This window comes from Oncorhynchus masou, chromosome 5, assembly GCF_036934945.1.
Source record: "Oncorhynchus masou masou isolate Uvic2021 chromosome 5, UVic_Omas_1.1, whole genome shotgun sequence".
Lineage (NCBI taxonomy): Eukaryota > Metazoa > Chordata > Actinopteri > Salmoniformes > Salmonidae > Oncorhynchus > Oncorhynchus masou.
This window is the reverse complement of record NC_088216.1, coordinates 56,406,308-56,431,092: the sequence shown is the minus strand read 5'-3', so window position 1 is coordinate 56,431,092 and position 24,785 is coordinate 56,406,308. Positions and strand designations below refer to the sequence as shown.

Genomic DNA, 24,785 nt, shown 5'->3' with positions numbered 1-24,785 from the left:
GTACATTTACTGTGTGTCTTGTGAATTTTTGTGAACGCATTTCTCCTCTCAAATTTCCCATTTGTTTAATTCTGCTACCTCTTTTTCTCTCCCCTTATATTCCTCCTCTTTCTCTGTCTACCAAACGTTGCTAGCCAGGTATACTGTAGAGCTTATTTTCAAGCTTCACCTGCGTTATAAACTAAACCAAAACAACAATCAAAATTGGTCCAGTAGGGTCTATCTCTCTGTTACCCTTTCTAACTGTTTGGACCCTCTCTCTTCCTTCTCTCTTACTCTCTCTCTCTCTCTCTCTCTCTGTATAGGTGTCTATAATCACTCTTATAGCTAATGCGATGGGCTACTCCGATCTAGGGCCCGTTAAATCACTACGGACATTGAGGGCATTGAGGCCCCTTAGGGCCCTGTCTCGTTTTGAAGGGATGAGGGTAAGATCTAAAACACCAGGCAGCTGGTCCTTCTGCATGTCCATTCAACAGTTACAGCACCAATGCATGCTATAATGAATTAGACAAGATGATCATGGACAGCACTCACCTCAACCTAGCTAACACCTTCCCAGCCTAATTGTAGCCAAACCAATGTCCAAGTGGAGATTCAGGAAAATCACAAATGAATCCCCACACTTGTCTCAAAGCTGCGCAATGGCGCTGTCCCAAACAAAATGGTGCTGAAATTACCATCTCGTTGACCACACGTGGGTAGGTAATTGCTTCAAATTTATTACAAGGATTGGATAACTTTGGGAGTTTCAGTAAGCAACAATTTGATAGGCCTACATGCCTTCAATTGCATTATTCTACTTTATTCCAATATTTTTGTTGTCATTCAGTGATATTTATTCCCATAGTAATTATTTATGGATCCATCTAGTTGTGGATAAGAAAACAGTGCATGCTTAGTGGTGAGAGATGCGAAGATATGGACAAAGTGGCATGCCTTGCAAAGTTTATAACTGGCATGAGGATGGTTAACACGCACTGGCTAGCAACCATGAAGAGAGCAGTGCATGCCAAAGCTGCCTCAGCATTACGGCCACGTTTCATACTAAGCCTTAGGCAGAACTTTACTGAAATCATTGCTAGGTCGTTTGGCGGAAATACAAGTTTTGGCACCAGCAATAGACAATGCCTTTGAGATATAAAGAACAGGTATGATGAAATTTTAAGAAAAACTTCTTAATTTCAAAGGGATACAAGTTTATTTCGATTATATCAATATTTGATATAAAGGCTTTTCCACTGCCACCATGTCAAACAAACAAATTATCTCTAGGCATTTATAAAATTGTACCAAAACTTCCTGTTTCTATCATAGCCTTCATGATTTTCTTTTATAGGGTATGACTTTACTCGCAGAAAAACTGTGGATGGAAACTGTGGATGGAAATTTGCATGAAACGTTATCATTTCAGAAAGTCATGTTTAAGAGAAAACAGTCACCTTTATTTAACCAGATAGGCCAGTTGAGAACAAGTTCTCATTTACAACTGCGACCTGGCCAAGATAAAGCATAGCAGTGCGACAAAAACAACAACACAGAGTTACACATGGGATAGAGAAGTGTACAGTCAATTACACAATAGGAAAATATGTATACAGTGTGTGCAAATTTAGTAAGGAGGTAAGGCAATAAATAGGCCAATAGTGGCAAAGTAATTACAATTTAGCAATTTACACTGGAGTGATATATGTGCAGATGAGGATGTGCAAGTAGAAATAATTGTGTGCAAAAGAGCAGAAAAACTAAAACAAATATGGGGATGAGGTAGGTAGTTGGTTGGATGGGCTATTTATAGATGGGCTGTGTACAGCTGCAGCGATCGGTAAGCTGCTCTGACAGCTGACGCTTAAACTTCAGTGATTTTTGCAATTCGATAAGGCTGAGCTATACATAGCAAAGACTTATAGATGACCTGGAGCCAGTGGGTTTGGCGACAAATATGTAGCGAGGACCAGCCAACAAGAGCATACAGGTCGCAGTGGTGGGTAGTATATGGGGCTTTGGTGACAAAATGGATGGCACTGTGATAGACTGCATCCAATTTCCTGAGTAGTGTTGGAGGCTAATTTGTAAATGACATCACCAAAGTCAATGATTGGTTGGATAGTCAGTTTTACAAGGGTAAGTTTGGCAGCATGAGTGAAGGAGACTTTGTTGCAAAATAGGAAGGTGCAACTGATATGTTAAGAAAGCAATGATTATTTCAAATATGGATTGAAGGGAATTTCAGGTTAAGTGTAATGATAAAATGTTGATTGGTAAAATGGAAATATGTTGCAAAGCTGCCTCATCACAATGTCAAAACAGAGTAGAGATGTAGAACTTCATCCCATATGTATGGTACGTAATTTCTAAACTGAAATTGGCAAGCTATTGTACTTCATTTAGAGCCTTCACTTCTACTATCGAGGGCTTTCAAGCAAGAGATCCTCCCTGTACCCTGTTCCGTCTACTACTGTTTCACGTGTCTCACTCTAACCTTCTGATGTAACACACGACTTACAAGAATCACCCCAGAAAACCTGACCCCATTGGCCCCATGTGGTATTCAGCACAGACTAGCCCACACCAAGCCCACACCAGCCCAACACGGGCCAGCCATCTCCAACCCAACAAAGGCTAGCCCACATGAATCCCACACCAGTCCAACATCACAGAGTTTTCAAACCCAGACTCCCAACAGGACGACATTTTGACAGACCAGATCGGGGTTTGGGATGTCAATGAGAAAAGTGAAAAATGTGACCTAAGTTGTGAATTTTTTTTTATTCTAAAAAAGTATTACAGTAGCTGAACATGTTTTAACTTTGATCAAAAACAACTTCATATCGGAGTGTCTTTGATTTCATGGCCTGCACATTCACGGCCTGCACATTCACGGCCTGCACGCTGCGACACGACTGTTAGACCCAATGACTTGTTTCAGCACATGAGCTTAGCTAGCTAACGTCGCCATGACATCTCCTACAAATATGATCAGGGATTTATATTGCAGAAGCAGTTTCTGGGGTTATTCATACTAAACTATCTTTGCTGGCATGGGCTAGCCATCACCAGCCCAACTCAGGCTAGCCCACACCAATCCCACACAGCCAAATACAGGCTTTCCTACACCAACCTAACACAGGCTAGCCCACACCAAGTCCACATCAACACAACACAGAACAGCATACACCAACCTAACATAGGCTTACCCACAACAAACCCACAACAGCCCAGCATGGGCTTTCCCACACCAAGACCACACCAGCCTTTGTGCACACCATGCCCACAAATATTCGAATTAGCCCCCGCCTCTTTATTATGAAGTAGCTGGTGTGGAATAGCCTGTGTTGGGATGGTGATGGCTGGCCCACAGCAGCCCAACATGGGCCTTCCCACACTAAGTCCAGCATGGGCTAGCCCACACCAGCTTCTTCATAACATATAGGAGGAGGAATATTCAAATATTTGTGGGTGTGGCTTGCAAACAGTTCTTTTTGTGTAACCGTAACTGAGAGTGTTGTTCCAGTTTAAAGGGTGCGTTGTGTGATGCTCAAAAGAAGTAATGTGAGGAAGTCTTTAAAAGAATAAGTCATTAAAGAAACAATTATGTAAGTGAATGGGGCATATAAGGAACATATCAGATTTTCTAGTAAGACATATATGTATGATAGTAACAACTTGGTTGTCAACAATGGAATATGTTTGCTAAATACCTTTAAGGTTGGAAAATTATAAAATGTATATGTAAGTAAATAAGTTTGATTTTAATAAATAAATAATAAATAATTGGGGCCACCTTCCTTGGGGCCAATCGGCTCAATTTGGGCAGCCTACATGGGACCAATATTTTAGCCGGCATTGGGCCCACATCGTGCCAATGTGGGCATGTTTGCTTGTACCCGTTTCTAGTGAGTACAATTATAGAAAACTGAATGTGTAAGCCGAGCCATTGGGCAGGGCTTATTTGTTGAAGCCTTGGCACGTGAGACACCTACACCAAGTGAGACTCATAGTAACATTTCTCACAGCTTAATATGCCACAGTTTGTTATTGGTTTTGAACTTCACTTCGTTTCATCAGTCAATTTCCTGTGATGGATTTTACCAGTACTGGTTGTTATTCTTTGAAATGTTGGACTTGTCTCCTCTCCAACTTGTAATTCCTACACAACCTCCCATACTGTATGTACCAACCAGCTCTGTCTAATGATCTCCCCACCTCCCTAGTTATGTCATGTCACCGGAGTTTGATGAAATACACTACATGACCAAACGTATGTGCACACCTGCTCGTCGAACAACTCATTCCAAAATCATGGGTATTAATATGGAGTCGGTCCCCCCTATGGTGCTATAACAGCCTCCACTCTTCTGGGAAGGCTTTCCACTATATGTTGGAACATTGTTGCGGGGACCTGCTTCCATTCAGCCACGAGCCATTAGTGAGGTCAGGCACTGATGTAGGGTGATTAGGCCTGTCTCACAGTCGGCGTTCCAATTCATCCCAAAGGTGTTTGATGGGGTTGAGGTCAGGGCTCTGTGCAGGAGAGTCAAGTTCTTTCACACCGATCTCGACAAATCATTTCTGTATGGACTCACTTTGTGCACAGGGGCAATGTCATACGGGAAAGGCCTTCCCCAAACTGTTGCCACAAGGTTGGAGCACAGAATCGTCTAGAATGTATTCTGTAGCATTAAGATTTCCCTTCACTGCAACTAAGGAGCCTGAACCATGAAAAACAGCCCCAGACCATTTTTCCTCCTCCACCAAACCTTACAGTTGGCACTATGCATTGGGGCAGATAACGACTGCCACATGGTGAAGTGTGATTCATCACGCCAGAGAACGTGTTTCCTCTGCTCAAGAGTCCAATGGCGGCGAGCTTTACACCACTCCAGCTGACGCTTGGAATTGCACATGGTGGTCTTAGGCTTGTGTGCGGCTGCTCGGCCATGGAAACCCATTTCATGAAGCTCCTGACAAACAGTTCTTGTGCTGACGTTACTTCCAAAGGCAGTTTGGAACTGTAGGGAGTGTTGCAACCGAGGAGAGACTATTTCACGTGCTATGCGCTTCAGCACTAGGCGGTCCCGTTCCGTGAGCTTGTGTGGCATACCATTTCGCTGCTGAGCCGCTGTTGCACCTAGACGTCTCCACTTCACAATAAAAGCACTTAAAGTTGTCCGGGGCAGCTCTAGCAAGCCTAAATTTGACAAAATGACTTGTTGGAAAGGTAGCATCCTATGATGGTGCCACGTTGAAAGTCACTGAGCTCTTCAGCTCTTCAATGTTTGTCTATGGAGATTGCATGGCTGTGTGCTCGATTTTACACACCTGCCAGCAACGGGTGCGGCTGAAATAGCCAAATCCACTCATTCGAAGGGGTGTCCACATACGCTTGTATATATCTCAGCGTCAACCATCTGTAAATAACAATGTGAAGCCAAGCCCTAGAAACGCAACTCTTATTCATGTCAACTTCTAAGTTTTATAGTCTCTATTCAAACCGTATCCCGGAAGTTCTGCGTTACAGCGTGATTTAAATTTAAAGGCAACATGCGCATTAGCGGAAACTGCATTATTTGTTGATTTGGATCCCCATTAGCTTTTGCAGAAACAGCAGCTATTTAATTTTACCTTTATTTTACTAGGCAAGTCAGTTAAGAACAAATTCTTATTTTCAATGACGGCCTAGGAACAGTGGGTTAACTGCCTGTTCAGGGGCAGAACGACAGATCTGTACCTTGTCGACTCAGGGATTCGAACTTGCAACCTTTCGGTTACTAGTCCAACGCTCTAACCACTAGGCTACCCTGCCGCTACTCTTCCAGGGGTCCACAAAAAACACAAAACATTACAAGTAACAAAACACTGATAAACTGATAGACAAGGACAGTCAATGATATGCAAACAATACAACAACAAAAATGACAAACAATAGGAATAAAAATGTATTTGTGTGTTAGTGTGTGTGTGTGTGTCCCCTCACAGTCCCTGCCGTTCCATTTGCGGTAAACGCTGCATATGTCGTATCAATCGGAAATGACCTTTTCCTTTCTATCCTGCAATCTGTAAATCTTCAGCGATACAGACTGAATAGAGCCCTAAACCTCCATAATACAGGATCATTCTGCTATTATTTGACTGATAATGTCTGAAACATTTACTCCATGTAACATGCATGTAATACACATACACCAGAGAACCATGTTTCCCTTCTTGGCAACAGCAGTCGACAATAGAAAAACAGAACTACAACCACTGACAATAGTAGTAGTTTATTTTATTTTTTTACACTCACTTATTGATAAGGTACACTTATAACATCTTGAAGGCCTTGTTATGAAGAGGGAACCAGGTCCATCATCACATTATTATGATGCCATTTAGTGAGGTTAAGTCCCTAGTCTACTCATCAAGGTAACTAAATAGGTGTAGTTATTGAGGTCATTTGCCATAATCAATACACATTCTGAGGGAAACCTTCAGCAAAGTCCACTCTGACTGTCTTGTCAAGGTGGGAACATGGCTCTGTAAATCCCATCCTCGGGTCACTGCAGACTGTGCATGCCAGGCTCAGCTCAGCCCTCTAAGAGCTTCTGGATGTCCTGCATTAAAACATCAAATGTACATCGCCAGAGCATTACACTGTGTGCTACTGCTGATACCGCCACCGCTTATCTGTGTATGACGGGGGGAAGATAAGGGCATGGTTTGGGGAAAGTGGAAGTGTCAGCTGCTTTCCATTCTACTGCTTTTGTGACAGATTGGCCAGACGTTCTATGACTGAGATATGTGGATAGACCTACTCTCTTAGAATTGGTGGACTCGAGGAACCCTGGAGATCCTCAAAGAACCATGGAGTTCCTCAAGAAACCATTGCTAGTCAATGGTTCATATTTGCTCCTTTGGTTATTTGAGGGGTTCTTGGAAGAACCTTTAATGTCTCAATGTAGCAGGGTTAAAGGAACCCTGAACCAGAGGCATGGCTGAGGAGGGGCGTGGCTTTCAGATAGATATTTTTAGACAACCCGTTAGAGTGTATGTAATTCCAATTAATCTGTTCTATTGTCATCACATGTTAAGGTGGAGCATGGACAGTATATAATGCTGTTGTTCCAAAAGCCTCTCCCCAGGCACTTTGGCACATCCAGTCTGTTCAAGTCGCCAGGACCGTGTGTGCATGTGCGACATCCCATCCTCGGGTCACTGCAGCCTGTATCGCAAGGATGGACCTTGGCACTGGCACGGCTAAGCAGAACAGACCAAACTGCGCAAGATGTTGGGGCAATAAACCATTAACTCACAACCCTGCACAATAGATGATAAATGAGCCATAGACAATCCACATGTGAGAACACACATTCAACAGTCAATACTCTGGTTATCAAAGTACAGTGCTGCCTGAGGGTCTGACCTCCATCTGCTTCTTTGCCTGAAATGGGATACCTAGTCAGTTGCTCAGCTGAAATGTGTCTTCCGCATTTAACCCCTCTGAATCAGAGAGGTGCAGGGGGCTGCCTTAATCAACATCCACGTCTTTGGCTCCCGGGGAACAGTGGGTTAACTGCCTTGCTCAGGGGCAGAACTATATATTTTTACCTTGTCAGCTCAGGGATTCGATCCAGCAACCTTCTGGTTACTGGCCCAATGCTCTAACCACTAAAATACCTGCCACCACGGCATCAAACACAGACTGTGAATCCCAAACCACTCCCTACTAACTTGATCAGAGTACCCTCCGTTTTCATGTGTTGCTGACACAAGAGAGTGGCGATGGGATCAATAAACCCATCAACTTCGAGACACACTCCTGACTTGAATGATGCAATTCATGTTCCATTTTGAAATAATAAAACAAGCATGAAATTCAAATGAACACATTCCCTCTGTTGTTTTACAATATAGCCTAAACTTGAGTAACAGTTAAACATTTAATTTGGGAGATATTTCATCTGTTATGCGTCAAGTCTCGAAATCAGACAAACAAATGCACGTGACATATAATTAGGCACGCCTCTCCATTCTTTTGTATTACATTGTGCAAACTCCAAACATATTGCAGTGCATGTCAGGATAGCACTTCGCTCTGTTGCCTGCAGCCTTGCTTGCTCAGTCGATGTGTATATCCGATGCTCTAATTACCTCTTACACCCTTGATGATTTCCCCACCCTCAGCTTTGGGACACTTGAACAAATGGCTTGAACTCGCAAATGGAGGGCCGAATGGTGAGGGAAAGGGGTAGATTTTTTGATTCAGACAGAAAAATATTGAGAAATCACACATAAATGGCAACAATACATTTTCGAGGTTTAGTGTTGGGTTTGGCTCTGGGTGCCTGTCAGGCGATGCCCATTCCCATACCCCAACAACAAAGCTTGGAGCCCAGTCCCAGAGTGTGCCGCATGCCACTCAGGTGGAACCAGGATCTGTATCACCAGCTTCTTTTCCTGCAATGGCATCAAACACAGAAAAGAGAGAGAAATCACGCATAACAAATGGTAACAATACATTATGAATTGCAATCAGAGAAAGGGAGGGGTGAAGCGTCGAAAGACATATCAACCTTTGTCCACCTTCCAGGACCTCAATCAACCTTTTGGATTAGTTTTCCTCTGTCTGCTTGATGTCGGAGAGTTTGGGACTCTTGGTGGACTTGTTCAACATCGCATCACTATCAGTCTTACAATCACAGTCAAAAGCTGAACTTTCACTGCCATTACTGCTACCACTGCACATTTCTGGGCTGTCTGGCAGGACTGCAATGGGGGAGGGGGAGTCTCCTACCTCCTCTTCCCCTCCTCAGGGTGTGCCCCCAGCCGGAGAGCCAATTGGCTCTAGTGGCGGGAAAGTGAAACTGGCAGGAATTTGAAACTTCCATCTCTTCCCCTCTAATCAGCACACAAACTGCTGCACTCCCTGCCCCTGTTTCCTTACCTGCACCTTCACCACATCCTCAACAATGACCAACCCCTGCACAGTACTCGTAATACGGGGACTGCTTGTGGACCATTTCTATAGGGATGGGTCACCTTCACAGAGATCGCACGTTCTGTGATACTGGTACTCCAAAAAGGAGTGGCCCAGTCCCCTGCACATCACCTGCTGGCAAATCTCATCTAGGTTCCCCTGCTCTCCATACTTACTACATGACTTCGGTTGGCCCTGATTAGGAAAGGGTAAAAATGACAAAATACCATTTCAAAATACCATTTAAGATCCATGTGTCAAAATAAACTACAAAATACTTGTTCGAAAATTATTTAATTAGAATACTTGTATTTTGAAATACAGAAATACATTTGCAAGTAGCCAGCCCGAACAGCAACAACATTCTCAGTCACAAAAATATTTTATTTGCTATGACATGTTGTATATCGACCTTAGTTAAAAGTTAATTTGTGGAATTCCTTTCCTTCTTAATGCGTTTGTGCCAATCAGTTGTGTTGTGACAAGGTAGCGGTGGTATACAGAAGATAGCCCTATTTGGTAAAAGACCAAGTCCATATTATGGCAAGAACAACTTAAATAAACAAAGAGAAATGACAGTCCATCTTTACTTTAAGACATGAAGGTAAGTTACTTCGGAAAATGTCAACAACTTTGAAAGCTTCTTCAAGTGCAGTTGCAAAAACCATCAAGCGCTATGATGAAACTGGCTCTCATGAGGACCGCCACAGGAAAGGATGACCCAGAGTTACCTCTGCTGCAGAGGATAAGTTCATTAGAGTTACCAGCCTAAGAAATTGCAGCCCAAATAAATGCATCACAAAGTTCAATTAACAGACACATCTCAACATCTACTGTTCAGAGAAGACTGTGTGAATCAAGCCTTCATGGTCGAATTGCTGCAAAGAAACCATTACTAAAGGACACCAATAATAATAAGAGACTTGCTTGGACCAAGAAACACGAGCAATGGACATTAGACCGGTGTAAATCTGTCCTTTGGTCTGATGAGTCCAATTTGACTTTTTGGTACTAACCGCCGTGTCTTTGTGAGACGCAGAGTGGGGAAACGGATGATCTCTGTATGTGTGGTTCTCACCGTGAAGCATGGAGGAGATGGTGTGATGGTGTGGGGGTAATTTGCTGGTGACACAGCCTGTGATTTATTTAGAATTCAAGGCACACTTAACCAGCATGGCTACCTGAGCATTCTGCAGTGATACGCCATCTTGTTTGCGCATAGTGGGACAATCATTTGTTTTTCAACAGGACAATGACCCAGCATACCTCCAGGCTGTGTAAGGGCTATTTGACCAAGAAGGAATGTGATGGAGTGCTGCGTCAGTTTATCTGGCCTCCACAATCACTTGACCTCAACCCAATTGAGATGGATTGGAATGAGTTGGACCACCAGAGCAGATGCAGAAGGATTGTGGCCCTATTCAGAATCAGGCAGCGTGCATACAATCCACCACTTACGAGTATATTACTTGCTAACGTTTAGTCTGTGGACAATAAAGTAGACGAGTTTAGGGCGAGGATCCCCTTCCAGAGAAATATCAGGGACTGTAACATACTCTGTTTTACGGAATCATGGTTTTCTCTGGATATATATTGTCCCCGTCCATTCAGCCAGTGGGCTTCTCCGTCCATCGTGCCGATAGGAAGAAAGAACTCTGGCGAAAAAAGAAAGGAGGTGGGGAATTGTTTCCTGATTAACAACTCCTGGCGTGATTGTGGTAACGTACAGGAACTCAAGTCCTTTTGTTCTCCCGATCTGGAATATCTCAACATCAAATGCCGAACATGGACATGTACAAACACACAAGCTACGATCTCCATAAGGCAATCGAAGATGCAAAACAACAGTACAGGTACAAAGTGGATGCCCAATTCTACGGCTCCGACATAGGAAGTGGCAGGGACTCCAGACAATCATGGATTATAAAGGGAAAACCAGCGACGCCGTGGACACAGACTCCTCGCTCCCGGACGAGCTAAACACCCTCTTCACCCGCTTTGAGGAAAACGGAGCTGCCAACACGTTCCCCAACGCTCACAAGAACTCTGTGCTCTCATTCTCCGTGGCCGACGTGAGTTAGTCATTTAAGCGTGTTATAACCCTCGCAGGGCTGCCGGCTCAGACGGCATCCCAATCCATGTCCTCAGAGAATGTTCAGACCAGCTGGCTGGAGTGTTTACTGACATTAAATCTCTCCATATCTCAGTCTGTTGTTCCCACTTGCTTCAACATGTCCACCATTGTTCCTGTACCCAAGAAAGTGACGGTAACTTAGCAAAACTAAACTTCTGTCATCATGAAGTGCTTTGAGAGGCTAGCTAAGGACCATATAATCTTCACCTTACCTGACACCCTAGACCCACTACAATTCACATATCGCCCCAACAGATCCACAGACAACACAATCATCCTATCCTGCCTGGACAAGCAAGATACATATTTAAGAATGCTGTTCATCGCCTACAGCTCAGCCTTCAATACCATAGTGCCCTCCAAGCTTATCACTAAGCTCAGGGCCCTGGGCCTGAAACTTTCCCTGTGCAACTGGGTCCTAGACCCCAAGTGGTGAAGGTAGGCAACAACACCTCTGCCGTACTGATCCTCAACACAGGGGCCCCACAGGGGTCTATGCTCAGCCTCCTCCTGTACTCCCTGTTCACTCATGGCCCCACACATCTCCAAATCAATCATCAAGTTTGCTAATGACACGATAGTGGTAGGCCTGATTACCAACAACTAAGAGACAGCCTACAGGGAGGAGGTGAGGACCCTGGCAGAGGCGTGCCAGGAAAATAACCTCTCCCTCAACATCAACAAAACAACGGAGCTGATCATGGACTACAGGAGACAGCAGAGAGAGCACGCCCCCATCCACATTGACAGGGCCGCAGTGGAGAGGATCAAAAAAAGTTCCTCTGAAACGGTCCCTTCACACAGACAGCGTGGTGAAGGCGCAACAGCACCACTTCAACCTCAGGAGGCTGCAGAAGTTTGACTTGGCCCCAAAGACCCTCAAACATCTATAGACGCACCATTGAGAGTATCCTGTCAGGCTGTATCACAGCCTGGTACGACAATTGCACCTTCCACTATTGCATGGCTCTCCAGAGGGTGGTGCGGTCAGTCCAATGCATGACCGGGGGCACGCTACCTGCCCCACAAAACATCTACAGCATCCAGTTTCACAGAAAGGCCAAGAAGATCAAGTTGGACCACAGACACCCGAGCCACAGCCTGTCCACCCCGCTACCATCTAGAAGGGGAAGCCAGTACAGGTCCATCAAAGCTGGAACTGAGAGATTGAGAAACAGCTTCTATCTCTAAGACATCAGATTGTTAAAACAGTTACCACTAGCCGGCCTCCTCCCAGTAGCCTGCTCTGAACCTTAGTCACTGTTCTAGCCGGCTACCACACGGTACTCTACCCTGCACCTTAGAGACTGCTGCCCGATGTACATAGAGTCATTGAACACTATGTACAATGACATCACTTTAAATATGTTTACATATGGTTTCACCCACTTTCTATTTATATACTTTATTCTAGTCGTGGCTCATCCTATACAAAACAAATCTGGATTATGTGTGTATTGTTTTTTTAATGCTAGGTACTGTTGGAGCTTGAAACACAAGCATTTCACTGCACCTGTGATAACATCTGCATATCTGTGTATGCAACCAATAAACTTTGATTTGAAACCAACACCACCCACAGCTAAGCAAGCTAGCAGGCTAACAAACAACCACAGCTGCCACCAATTATTTACTTAAACAAGGGCTAAAGGGGACAAAAGGAAGATAAAGAAAAATAACATTTGTTTGCTAACTGTAGCCAAGTGGGGCAAGTTAGCCAGCTGCTAGCAGGCCAAACTGAAGGTTAACCAGCTAGCTAGCTAACAGACTTAAGAGCTCAGCACTAACAAACAATTGCCATACTAGACTACCCAGTAAGTAGAAGCAATCTAGAAACAAAAACTGAGAAAACCAGGAAATAAGGAAAAAGGAGGCTAACACATCCTAACAATGATGCACCTGTAGTTCCCCTGACAGCAACTCCACCTGGTTGCAAAAAACAATGAAAGTTTAAGTACAAACTTAAAAAGATCAACAAGTATAGCATTTACTCTAATGGGTGACCACAAATAACTACCTGAAAGCCACACCTCCAATAAGCCACGTATCCAATCTTATAATAGTCTGCCACCTCTTCAATATATTTTTTAAAAGGTTGAAAATTGAACCCTTCTGATCAAAAAAAGGTTCCGGCTTGAACCATTACACAGGGATTTCTCAAAGACCCTTTTCTGAGGGGTTCCTCGAGGAACCTTTTCGACCTGGAAATAAGCCATGTCTCGGCGTGGTAGTTTTTAAAACCCCAAAAGGTCCTTCCAGGCATATTTACTTCAAAGAGTGTATTATCTGCATACACATTAAAGGTTTCAAATAGGTACACCTGATTTATGCGAAAATGGGACCTCAATCCCAGTATTCACTGTGCTTTGTCCAAGTTAACCTCATTGGTGACATCAGTTGCATATGATATTGTAGAGTAATAGCAACACATAAGGAAATAGTCAAGATAAAAAGCTATAAGGCGATAGTCAAGATTAACCAAACTGATGTGCAACTCACATTATCTCTGCGAGGGAGTGGGTTTATGTTTGTATGTCTGTATATGTGTGAGTTGTATCTCATGCTGCTCCTGTTTCCCTGGTCCCGTGTGTAGGTGGTGGTGAATGCCTTGGTGGGAGCCATCCCCTCCATCATGAATGTGCTGCTGGTGTGCCTCATCTTCTGGCTCATCTTCAGTATCATGGGGGTCAACCTGTTTGCAGGGAAGTATTACTACTGCTTCAACGAGACCTCAGAGGAGAACTTTAAACCGGACGTCGTCAACAACAAGACAGAGTGCTTTGCACTAATCAACGCGAATTACAGTGAGGTCAGATGGAAGAATGTCAAGATTAACTTTGACAATGTGGCTGCAGGATACCTGGCACTTCTTCAAGTGGTGAGTTCAAGGTCTTTCCTACAGTCGTGTCTCTGACTTCTTTAATGTGATGACAAGCTATTCTATGAAATCGATTACCTAACATTTGATTGATTAACTCATTAATAACCTGGGGCACCACAGAAGAGTCTGTTTATATAGAGCGGCTATCTCCCGAATCTTTTATATCAATAGTAGTCAATCACTAATTTATTATTCTTTACCTTCTATCAGTCTCATCTGAACGTCATAAAAGTCTTGGTTATCTGTACGAACCCGGCCTTTACTATGAATCATCCATACACAAATTGGCTCAATTATTTATTTACTATCTAATTAAACAATTACAGAATATACAATACATAATAACATTATACAGTAAATACCATCCCTAGTGGACTAAACAAAAACAGTTTGGTTATAACATGATAGATTCAGAGAGGAAAAGGGGACAAAGGAACATGGGTCTCTATCTGACATGGGAAGCTATTCTTGCATAAATATGAATACATATGCACTTTAACAATCACTCTTTTGGATAAAGGAATGTAATCAGTATTTACGATTGAGCTAGTGATGTGAGGCTCTGGTTTGCACAGTCGAGGTCGCCATTGCGCTTTGTTGATTCTGCCGGGTCGTTGTGGAGTGAGATGTTCATCTGCGTCGGTCAATGTTCTTACTAGATTTGCTACCTTTCCAGCTGCAGTCTGTTAGGCTGTAATCTAGGACTCACGTCTTCTTGAGTGATCAATAGTTCAGAGCTCATACCATTTCACGTGTGGAGCAAGCTCTCACGTTTTCTGGCCTGTAGAGTTGAAATTAGACTTAGCCCTTTTTAGTATTTGGAACTGAGGTGACTTTGGGTCACAGGGCTTTTATAGAAATGTAGAAAAAGGGTTGGTTCATCATTTCCAACCAATGTCTATTCACTTGGGCGTGGCCACTGGCTGGATACGAGTTACCGTTAAAACACACCATTTTAATTTTAGAGGACTTAATCACAACGTTATCTTTTCAAAAGTATTCTTATACTTCGTTAAACATTTTATCCAACATTCATTTTATCCAGCAAGCCTCATAACTGAGGAACCCATATTAACAGAGTTAGGGTAATGTGGCTGTATTGTCTTTCATGAGGTCACAAATATGAAACAAAATGGACAGGGTCGTAGCTGGCTTCTCCACCGACCTTTTACACATTCTCCAAAATAGGAATATTGTTCAACTCTCAAATACTGGGATGTAGTAGAATTGGGCGGGAGAGTCCCTTTATCTTACTGTGAAACTCTCTCTCCATACTGCATGGTCAAGGAGAGGTGTCTGCACGGAATTTATGACTGGGTGTTAAAGTCATAACGCTGCCCCCTCCTGACAGGAGAGGGGTGGTGTCACATCTCTGCTAGAGGGCTTGCTTCATGACACTATTGATGTTCTGACTTTTCACTCCTTTGGCCCCTTGCCCCTCCCACTTTGGAGAGGGTCAATGTTGAACGGTACTTAGACTGCAGAAGTCAATAATCATCTTTTTTTCAGTCATTGGCTTCCTACTGTACCTCTATGTCCTTCATCTTGTAATTTTCCTCCTTCCTTTTCAACACCTCATCCTAATTTCCTCTATTTCTGCTTCACCTTAATTCTTCTTCCTCACTTTTCTTTCCCCCTTTTTCTCACAACTCCATATATCCCCTTTCTCACAGGCCACGTTTAAAGGCTGGATGGACATAATGTATGCTGCCATTGATTCTCGGAAGGTAAGCCTGACACTTGAGATTTGTCTTCCTTTTGTTTGGTGGTTGGTATTGTGTGAACAGATGTAACATGTTCCAGAAGAACCTACCAATACTAACTTGTTTGGAAAGGGACTTTTGAACCCACAAAGGGGAATGTAATGAGGGAGAGTTTGGAGCTTGAATGTCTTTTCCTGCTCTCTGTAGGTGGAGGATCAGCCGATCTATGAAGACAACATCTACATGTATATCTACTTTGTTGCCTTCATCATCTTTGGCTCTTTCTTTACCCTCAATCTCTTCATTGGTGTCATCATTGACAACTTTAACCAGCAAAAGAAAAAGATAAGACCTCTTTTTTGTATTCAAGTTTCAAGTTTTAATGTCAGATGCACAAGTACAGTGAAATGCATTTCTTGCAAACTCAAAACCCAACAATGCAAAAATCAATAACAATGTATTACTAGAAAAAATACATGAAATAAGAACAAGAAATATGAAGGCCTCCCGAGTGGCGCAATGGTCTAAGGCTGTGCCACTAGAGATCCTGGTTCGATCCAAGCTCTGTCGCAGCCGGCCGCGACCAGGAGACCCATGGGGCGGCGCACAATTGGCCCAGCGACGTCCGGGTTAGGGGAGGGTTTGGCCGGCAGGGATGTCCTTGTTCCATCACGCTCTAGCGACTCCTGTGGTGGGTTGACATGGTCGCCAGGTGTACAGTGTTTCTTCTGACACATCGGTGTGTCTGGCTTCTGGGTTAAGCAGGCAGTGTGGCTTGGTTGGGTTGTGTTTCGGAGGACACACAGCTGTTGCCTCTCCCTAGTCCGTATGGGAGTTGCAGCGATGAGACAAGACTGTAACTACCAATTGAATACCATGAAATTGGGGAGAAAAAAGGGTATTATGAAATACGTAAGTAAGCATACTATATGCAGGAAATATTTTTCAAAAGTCAGTTCCAATACCATATTTATAATGTGCAGGAATGCTGGAGTGATGGCGGTAGATTATGTAAGGGGACTAGGCAAAAGGATATAAGATTAGCAGCCATGCTTTTTCACAAGCATTTCGCTACACTCACATTAACATCTGCTATCCATGTGTATGTGACCAATAACATTTGATTTGGTTTGATTGCATACTGTGTGAGTGGGTGTGCATAAATGTATGTGCATATTATGTGTGAGCAAGAAAAATCCTTGGACCTGTTAATAAGATAAAACTATACTGAACAAAAATATAAACGCAACATGCAACAATTTCAAAGAGAGGAAATCAGTCATTTCAAATAAACTCATTAGGCCCAAATCTATGGATTTCACAGATATGCATCTATTGGTCACAGATACCATTCTAAAAATGGGCCTCCCAATGGGCGCAGGATTTCGTCACAGTATCTCTGTGCATTCAAACTGCCATCGATAAAATGCTTCATTGTCAGTAGCTTATGCCTGCCCATACCATATTTCCACCTCTGCCATTGGGCACTCTGTTCACAATGTTGACATCAGCAAAATGCTTTCACACATGTCACCATACACGTGGCCTGGGTTGTGGGGCCGGTTGGACGTACTGCTAAATTCTCTAAAATGAAATTGGAAGCGGCTTATGGTAGAGAAATTAACATTCAATTATCTGGAAACAGCTCTGGTGGACATTCCTGCAGTCACCATGCCAATTGTGCACTCCCTCAAAACTTGAACCATCTGTGGTGTTGTGTGACAAAACTGCACATATTAGAGTGGCCTTTTATTGTCTTCAGCACAAAATGCATCAGCGTAATGATCATACTGTTTAATCAGCTTCATGATAGGCCACACCTGTCAGGTGAATGGATTATCTTGGCAAAGGAGAAATGCTCACTAACGGGGATGTAAACAAATTTGTATGCAAAATTTGAGAGAAATAAGCTTTTTGTGCGTATGGAACATTTCTGGGATATTTTATTTCAGCTCATGAAACATGGGACCAACGCTTTACATGTTGCATTTATAGTTTTGTTCAGTGAAGGTTAAGAACAAGTTCCCACATTATTTGGCTCAACAAGGTTGTAACCAGATGTTTTCTTGTGTCCCTTTACTTTGGAGGTCAGGATATATTCATGACAGAGGAGCAGAAGAAATACCACACAGCCATGAAAAAACTTGGCTCAAAAAAACCACAAAAACCTATACCAAGACCATTGGTGAGTCTCTTCCTTTTACCCAAGGGCTACTTTGGGGGAGGCGTAAATGAGGTGTTTTCTCATTATGGTAACATTCAAAAGACATGTTGAAAACGAAACTTTACTAACAAACAGACCTTCCAGAATGTCCCCTTACCAAATGTGCCTCGCTTTAATTTGTTAAACCTACTAACGTTTCTTTATCCATCCTCCATTCTTTTCTCTATTTTCTCTCAGAATAACTTTCAGGGCCTGGTATTTGACTTCGTGACGCAGCAGGTGTTTGATATATCTATTATGATGTTGATCTGCCTCAACATGGTGACCATGATGGTGGAGACGGACGATCAGTCAGAAGAAACTGACAACATCCTCTACTGGGTCAACTTTGTCTTTATTGTTATTTTTACTACTGAGTTTGTGTTAAAGCTCTTTGCCCTTCGGCACTACTACTTCACCATCGGGTGGAACATCTTTGACGTGGTCGTGGTCATTCTCTCAATTGTTGGTCAGTAGTGATTTCATCCCTTTATTGTCTTATATGCCTGGTATTTGTGTGCTAGAACCTGAATTGCTGTTTTAATCCAAAGTACTAGAAATGGGTTGCTCTATTTTCTATCAAAAATCACGTGTCTAGAAGTATCACATTATTATGAAATTTGTGGCCTGGGAAAGTGAGATCATGTGTTAACATCTCCCCCTAGTGGCCTACCAGTCACAGGACAGTTTGTATTATTATTATTAGAGAAATATATGTATGACAGAATGTTATGGTTTAAAGGAAACCTACTAAAAAGATTGCAGAACATATCAACAATCATACATTTCTCCATATCCTCTTCTTTCTCTGTGTGCTTCTCTATCCAGGCATGTTCCTCGCAGACATCATTGAGAAGTACTTCGTCTCTCCAACCCTCTTCAGGGTGATCCGACTGGCCCGAATCGGCAGAATCCTGCGTCTGATCAAAGGGGCCAAGGGCATTCGGACTTTACTGTTTGCTCTGATGATGTCACTTCCTGCCCTGTTCAATATCGGGTTGTTACTCTTCCTGGTTATGTTCATCTTCTCTATCTTTGGCATGTCTAACTTTGGCTATGTCAAGCATGGGGCAGGAATCGACGACATGTACAACTTTGAGACATTTGGCAACAGCATGATCTGCCTGTTTATGATCACCACATCTGCCGGCTGGGACGGTTTGTTGTTACCCATCCTCAACTACCCCCCAGACTGTGACCCACAACTGGAGAACCCAGGTGCACCAAATACGGGTGACTGCGGCAACCCCTCGGTTGGGATTTTCTTTTTTGTCATGTATATTATCGTCTCCTTCCTAATCGTCGTCAACATGTACATTGCCATCATCCTTGAGAACTTCGGCGTTGCGACTGAAGAGAGTGCCGACCCGCTCAGCGAAGACGACTTCACGACCTTCTACGAAATATGGGAGAAGTTCGACCCAGACGCCTCGCAGTTCATCACCTATGGCAAGCTTGGAGACTTTGCAGACTACCTCGAGCACCCGCTCCGTGTTCCAAAGCCCAACACCATCGAGCTGATCTCCATGGACTTGCCCATGGTGAGCGGGGACCGGATCCACTGCCTCGACATTCTGTTTGCATTCACCAAACGGGTACTAGGCGATACCGGAGAGCTGGACATGCTAAGGGATCAAATGGAACAACGCTTTATTGCGGCGAACCCGTCCAAAGTGTCTTATGAGCCTATTACTACTACTCTGAGGCGCAAGCAGGAGGACGTGTCGGCCAAAATCATACAGCAGGCCTACCGAAACTACCTGGCTAGACGTGGCTTCAAACGCAAGCGCAGACCTGCCAGTAACAATAATGTGAAGAATGGGGGGACGAATCCGGAAAAGGAAAAGACGGAGGGCACGCCCTCCACTGCCTCTCTCCCCTCCTATGACAGTGTAACCAAACCTGACAAGGAAAAACAGGATGAGAATGAAGGAAAGGGAGGGAAGAAGGAGGCCAGAAACCAAAAAGCCGTCAGGGAATCTAAGTGTTAGAATATCGTAATAATAACAGTAATAATTATTATAATAATGTAACTTCAAACAAAGTGAGAGGAAACCATCTAATCCACAGATGTACAGATTATTTCATTTGCAAGTAAGAAAAATAATAATATTAATAATTTTGTTTACAGACTTCATACTATTGATGCAGAGGGAAGCAGCTCAGTCTCTTACAGCTTGAAGACACTTGAACTTGATTTAATCTATAAACCAGACTGTCTGACATTGTTGCATCTAGACCACTGATCTTAACAAAAGGGAATGAAAAACAGACAACATATGGAAGAAATGTCTTTGTTTGCAAAAGGGCAGATAGTGGACTACACATAAGGAACAGAACTCTTCACTAAGAGGAATGAATGAGAAACGCTGATAAGGGATTTAATGTGTGGGATTCCTGCCAGCAATGGATTCCCATGGAAATACAGTGCTATGCAGGAAAAACATGGAAATACTGCTTGACTTGAAGAATCATCTTCCAAAAGCAGCCAGAAGGGCCTCTGTATCATTTAATTTAGACATTCATGGAGGACATTTATGGACATTATCACTCTGTATGAACAAACAGAAGAACGGCTGAGAAGAGAATAACAAAGACCCAGAGTAGCCTAATGTAAGGTTTTTTTATTTGGTTTGTTAATGCTGAATATACTTGTATCTCCACATAATTTGAGTGGCAAAAAAAGCAAAAAGGTACAAAACAAAAACAACAAACATTTTCACTTAACTCTTCTTCTCATTCTATCTTTGTTATATCCACATCAAAAGGCTTTTTCTACATGGGCTTTCACATCGATTGGTTAAGGGGCTGTTTATTAAGGAGTCATCTTGGGCCAAGGGCTTACATTTACTCAGTCAGATTTCCAAACAAATACATAAATAATTGTGCTTGTTCAGTGCATAGTAATTACTTGCATGATGGCATGTTTTGATCAGAAATCTTGCATGAATAATCATAGTCCACAAGACACTAATACTCAGAACTCAACAGTGGCTCGATTATAGGTTTGAGGTTGTCCACTGTCAAAAATTCAAAGTTAGAAGTAAATCATTAGTATTATGATGAGAAACTTTGTGTCGAATGAATACCAACGTTGTGGATTTTATTAGGAGAAATGCAAACTAATTGTATTGCTGCTATGGAATGCAGAAGAGATGGGATTGGATGTCTGTGTGTATTTGGTGGATTGTTTTAAGAGAAAAAAATGATCATGTAAATCTTAAAAAGCTTATATTTATAATTTGTATGCAGCAATATCACTTACCTAATTGACCATGCCATCTGCCTTTGTTTTTGTGTTGGACGAGGGCATTGTGGGAGTGTCTACGTTGGTAGGGAATTGACAGGTGTAGCAAGCTAGTTTTGATTTCAGATTTTTCTCTAAGGTCAATTTAGACTGTTCTACAAGGTTTGAGTGAGGAGTGAGAAGAAATGTGTTTGTTTCCAATAACTGCTGTGTTTTATTTCTTTACCATGTGCTGATTCATTTGTACATGTTGTGATGGTTTACTAGTTTATATAATTTTAACATGTATTTTCCGACATAACTACGAGGGAGTTAATATTGGGCTAGGAAATTAGAGAGAAATAGAAATTGGTGTATAGGGTTAATTATACGAGGAGAAGCCAAAGAGACATGCCTTGTTACTCATTGTCACCCTTTGTCCTTGGAATGGGAGTGGGTGAACAGTGCCCCCTGCTGCCTATTCTGTTCTTCGCTGTCATTGTTAGACGGAGAGACCCTAGAAATATACGCAATGCTTGAAGAGTTCACCCCTTAATCTCAGGAGATATTACAGATGTATTATAATGAGCTCTGCAACTAATTGCAAGTGAAAGTGATGATGAGAGTACTTATGAAAACGTGTTTTCCTGTGATTTGGTGTGATATTATGCCGTGCTGTTGGACAATGGTCTCGGCTGGCAATAGCTTGGGCAGTCAGTCTGTCAGAGGCCATTCAAGCTTCCTTAAAAAAACATTTCGAAATATAGGGAAAGAAGCATCTCTTGAAACGGCAACATTTTGCTCGCTTGTAAGGGCAGTGTTTGAAAAGGTAGCGGATTATATTTGTGATTTTGTAGCTTTGGACTTAGGTCAGGTCTAAACAAAATATAACAATAATACTGCTCAACCCAATAGCAATCAGAGGTACTTAGGAAACACTGTGATGAGATGTCATGAGAGGTAATATGGATTTGTTTGTTTGAGCAGCACACTAAATTCTGTCAGAGGCAAACAGTATGTGAGCAATGGAGAGTAGGCCCCATAATACAATATTTGTGAAAAATGTGCTCCAAAACCCCTCATCAGCCATTCACTCCACTTACGTAGAAAGCATACCACGTAACAAATACCAAATAATGAACAGAGCAGACCCCAGGAAGAGTCACTGCTGCCTTGGCAACAGCTAATGTGGATCCTAATAAAAATACTAAAGGTACTACACCCAAGCTTTTGCACGTTCTGGTGTGCAGTGATGTCACTTCCTATTAATTAATAAATCCCCTTCTCAAGTTTTATAGTCCAGTTGCTGCATGAGAGCTCCAAAATCATTGTGGGTGTTAACTTGAACCAAATAAAACTCTGAATGACAAGCATAAAAGCTACTGCCTTCCATTTTTTCTCCATGCCCATCAAGGATATACATGTATAGATGTGTAAACAGAACAAATAAAAAATATTACATACATCCATTTGAAAAAAATCTATAAAAAAAATAAATCTACAGTTCAGGCTATGTTGTAAATGGCACAAATTGCTGAAAAGTAACGAATGAACTTTTTAATAGACTATAAATAATGTAATATATAATTTTATGCGTGCATGCACATGCGCCTTTTTTTTGTAAATAAAGAAATACTTACAAAATGACTGCTATTAATCTAATAAGAAATATGATACCCATAAATAGAATGGCTTCCAGCTGACACACTTTGTCACACTTGTTAGACTGTGACACATTTGTTAGATGGAGTAGATTTTTGGAGTCACTTTTCACATTAAAGAAGGAAGTAACTAAACAAATCAATATTAAATAGCAAAAACTACATGAAAATCTATATATAAATTAATACATATATAGAGCTATACTACATATACATATAGTTCTAATATATATATATATATATATATATATATTAGAACTATATGCTCAATTCTCTCTTCCTCTCCTTGTATTAAGGACAATGCAGTACCACAGACTGTAATAGCTCATGTTTAATTTTTGCGTGCAATATGTTCAGTGAATGACCAAAACTCTGGCCTGCCCAGGATCTCAATGTACTGGGGACCAGCATACAATGCATGGTATTGTATTGGCTGCTTGCTGAGGATTGTGTAGCCTGCGTTGGTGAGAGGATTGCACTACCAGCACACCCTTTTGTACATGTGTGAAGATGTCTTGCCCACAACTTCATCTATCTCTTCCCACTGAATATAAACACACATACACATACGTACTGTACTGTACACACACACTTTCTATCCTGAGACAAGCTGGTGCTGGCCGGTCAGTATGCCCCAGTATCCTGAGCCTCAGGTCGCCTAGTGTGACAGCATTTTGATGGTTTTAGCACTGACCTTCCTCCATGTTCACCCTAAACACACACCAGTGCAGTTTGGATTTAACATTTAATTTGGTTGTTATTTTTTGAACGATGTATCCGATCATTTCAAGTTTTATTGTCTTTCTTGTCTGTGTTTGTTTCTTCGTGCAATATCTCTTAATGGCATGTGCCTTTTAGCAGCCTATTTAGACTTGAATGATTTATTTGAAAGAGGATATCTCCAAACCCATGGGTTTAGCGAATCAAAATGAAGCACGACAAAAACCATGGATTGCCAAAAATATTCAAAAATAACCAATAAACTCGGAAACAACGTCACCTAGACTAGATCAACTGAATTAACATCACAGAGTCATCTAGTACAAATGCTCTTTGTATTCTGTTCGATGACCATTTACCTGGTAATAGAGCTTGCCTTCTGTTTTAGACTTGGGTTCAATTCTGTTGTGGATTTATGAATTGATTTATGTAGCCTTTATTTTGTTAGCATGACTGAGATCTGTTATTTAGTATTTTTGCCGATTTGTTGTTGTTTTTTTTAAAGCTTTTTAACTGTCGTTATCTCTTGCCACTAATACAGTCAGAGAAAGGACCGTGTGTTGCACAATCACTTGGGACTTTAAGTGAGAATCAGTGAAAGATTGTCTTCATTTGAGCACGAATCTATTCCCAAACAATAAAGCAGCCTTCCAGTTATGCTTCATAGTGGTGTCTTTTTTTCTAGAATATAATGAAATATAATTTATTTTACAAAAGGGGGGAAACTTTTCATCAAAGACTTTAAAGGTCCAATGCAGCCGTTTTTATCTCAATATCAAATCATCTCTGGGGGAAAATTAAAGTACCTTGTTGTGGTTGTTTTCACTTAAAATTGAAAAAAATAAAATCACAGTATTATTCCAAACACATAGTGTGGAAATATATATATATATAGAACACAAGAAAATCATGATTTTGACTGCACTGGGCCTTTAAAATAATATCACTGTATTGAACGTTGAGCTGCAAAGTAAGAGCTGGGTATGAAGTACAGAAGATCACTAGCACAATACACAGTATAGAAATGATAAAATAGCATTTAGGCAACACCAGAACATTATAATCAAATCAAATGTTACTTGTCACATGCTTCGTAGACAACAGGTGTAAAGCCTAGTCATTTGAATCTGATATCACAGCAAGGTCAGTGGTGGATCTTGTCTGCAAGAATCTAACCACTAGCTGGAAAGTACCTCAAGTAGCACAGCATGTGTGGTGTGCTGTGTGGTGCAGTAGTGTGAACTGAGATGAGGGTGTGTGTGTGGGTGTGTTTTAAAGTAGCCCACTGAATGAGTGAG

General features: G+C 42.1%; 1 protein-coding gene across 1 annotated transcript in view; it reads left to right on the top strand.

The window, feature by feature from the left end:
• The window catches only part of LOC135539915 (sodium channel protein type 8 subunit alpha-like), a 113,040-nt gene extending 88,896 nt beyond the window's left edge, over positions 1-24,144 (top strand). Inside the window, exons 22-28 of the mRNA XM_064966167.1 lie at positions 306-428; positions 13,687-13,971; positions 15,648-15,701; positions 15,885-16,022; positions 17,758-17,862; positions 18,079-18,349; positions 18,709-24,144. Coding sequence (XP_064822239.1) covers positions 306-428; positions 13,687-13,971; positions 15,648-15,701; positions 15,885-16,022; positions 17,758-17,862; positions 18,079-18,349; positions 18,709-19,871 — 2,139 coding nt within the window. The 3' untranslated portion in view covers positions 19,872-24,144. The remainder of the gene's footprint in view (positions 1-305; positions 429-13,686; positions 13,972-15,647; positions 15,702-15,884; positions 16,023-17,757; positions 17,863-18,078; positions 18,350-18,708) is intronic.
• The last annotated feature ends 641 nt before the right edge of the window (positions 24,145-24,785 follow it).